This window comes from Emiliania huxleyi, assembly GCF_000372725.1.
Source record: "Emiliania huxleyi CCMP1516 chromosome Unknown EMIHUscaffold_1886, whole genome shotgun sequence".
NCBI lineage: Eukaryota > Haptophyta > Isochrysidales > Noelaerhabdaceae > Emiliania > Emiliania huxleyi.
In genome coordinates this window covers 488-2,569 of record NW_005200705.1, presented here as the reverse complement: position 1 = coordinate 2,569, position 2,082 = coordinate 488, and the positions used below count along the sequence as shown (strand labels likewise).

At 65.9% G+C, this 2,082-nt stretch overlaps 1 protein-coding gene across 1 annotated transcript; it reads left to right on the top strand.

Moving 5' to 3' along the window:
* Positions 1 to 417: 417 nt before the first annotated feature.
* EMIHUDRAFT_78205 (hypothetical protein) lies at positions 418 to 1,566 on the top strand (the record flags this gene model as incomplete). Its single annotated transcript, XM_005782621.1, has 1 exon — positions 418 to 1,566. One exon carries the CDS (start codon positions 418 to 420, stop codon positions 1,564 to 1,566), a length of 1,149 nt encoding a protein of 382 aa, XP_005782678.1.
* Between the last annotated feature and the right edge of the window lie 516 nt (positions 1,567 to 2,082).

The window sequence follows — 2,082 nt, the reverse complement described above, 5'->3', positions numbered from 1 at the left end:
CGATGCGCGGACGCCGGGGGCGCGGCGGACACGCGTCTCGAGGCGCCGCTCGGCGACAAGGCTGAGGCGTACAACTATGACCTGCGCTTCCAAGCGGCGGTCGGCGACGCGCTCAAGGTGAAGCGCGCGGCGGTGCTTGCGGCGGCGATGCAGCGCGGCGGCGGCGGCGGGCTTGCCACGGCGATGGATGCGGTGTTGCCGCTGCAGGCCAGCCGCGTCGATTTGTCGGGGTTCGACCTTGGCGACGATGGCGTGATGGTGGGCACGGTGGTCGCGTGGATGGAGTCGGAGCCGTCGGCGCTGACGTCGCTGACGCTCGACTGGGGCAAGGTGTGCGGCCGCGTGCGGGAGGCGCTGCTCGGCGTGGTGCTGGCGACGCACACGCTCGTCGCGCTGAGCGTGGGCGAGGAGGGGGCGATGCCGCTCAACCCGCTGCAGCTCCGCGGGCGCGAGGCGGTGCCGTCGCTCAACTTGTCGGGGAAGGACCTCGGACCCGGATCGGCTGCGGTCGTCGCGGCGGGGGTTTCGGTCAACGGGGTAGTGACCGACCTCAACATTGGCGGCAACGAGATCAGCGACGAGGGCGCCACTGCGATCGCCGAGGCGCTGCGCGGCAACGGGGTATTGACCTCCTTGGACGTGGGCGGCAACAGCCTCACCGAGGAGGCGGCCCTCGGCATCGTGCGCGTCGAGCGGCAGCGCAACAAACTCACCTCGCTGGGCTTGGGTCGCTGCGGCATCGGCCCGACTGGCGCCGCAGAGATCGCCGAGTACGTGTCGGTCAACGAGGTGCTGACCGACTTGAACCTCTACAACAACAAGATCGGCGACGAGGGCGCCAAGGAGCTAGCAGCCGCACTTCGCGTCAACGGGGTGCTGACCAACCTCTCGCTCTTTGGGAACGGTATTGGCGACGAGGGCGCAAAGGCGATCGGCGGCGCTCTTCGCGTCAACGGGGTGTTGACCAACTTAGACCTCACCGACTGCGGGATTGGCGTCGAGGGTGCCAAGGCGATCGGCAGTGCTCTCGCGATTAACGGGGTGCTGACCGACTTGAACCTCTGGGACAACAAGATCGGCCCCGAGGGTGCCAAGGCGCTAGCATCCGCTCTTCGCGTCAACGGGGTGCTGAAAGCCCTCGACATCGGGACCAACAGCATCGGCGTCGAGGGCGCCAAGGCGATCGCCGAGGCGCTTCAGGGCAACGGGGTGCTGACGTCCTTGAACGTGAGCAGCAACAAGATCGGGCCAACCGGCGCGACCGCGATCGCCGAGGCGCTGCGCGTCAACGGGGTGCTGACCACCCTCGTGCTCTGGGGAAACAACATCGGCGACAAGGGCGCCAAGGCGCTGGCCTCCGCTCTGCGCGTCAACGGGGTCCTGACCAACCTCGTGCTCGTGAACAACAACATCGGCGACGAGGGCGCCGCTGCGCTGGCCTCCGCTCTGCGCGTCAACGGGGAGCTGAAAAGGATCGACCTCCGCTTAAACGATTTGGGCGACGAAGGGAAGGGAGCGATTCGAGATGCGGTGAGCGGGCGGGTAGGGTTCGAGCTCGAGATGTGAGTGGGCTCGAGAAGGAAGGTGCATGAAATCGGACGGTCTCTTGTAGCTTTTGCTGGTATATCCCGTGTCTTTTTTTTTTTTCAGCAGGGTGCTGACCACCCTCAACCTCGTCGGCAACTACATCGGCAACGAGGGCGCCGTTGCGCTGGCCTCCGCTCTTCGCGTCAACGGGGTGCTGAACAACATCGGCCTCCGCTACAACGATTTGGGCGACGAGGGGAAGGGAGTGATTCGAGATGCGGTGAGCGGGCGGGAAGGGTTCAAGCTCCAGATGTGAGTGGGCTCTGACAGCGGAGTCGGCCAGGGGGACGTACGTGCATTGGATTATAGTCTTGAAGAGCCGCTTCGGCGTCGGGGAGATTGATTTCCGCAGGAAAATTCTTTTTGCGTTTTTCAGCAGGGTGCTGACCGGGTGCTGACCACCTCCGCCGCGCTGCCTCCGCCGCGCCAGCCGTTGCCGCCGCATCGGCTTATCCTCGCCCCGATGTCGGCAGCGAGCTGGCTTTCCGGCTCCTC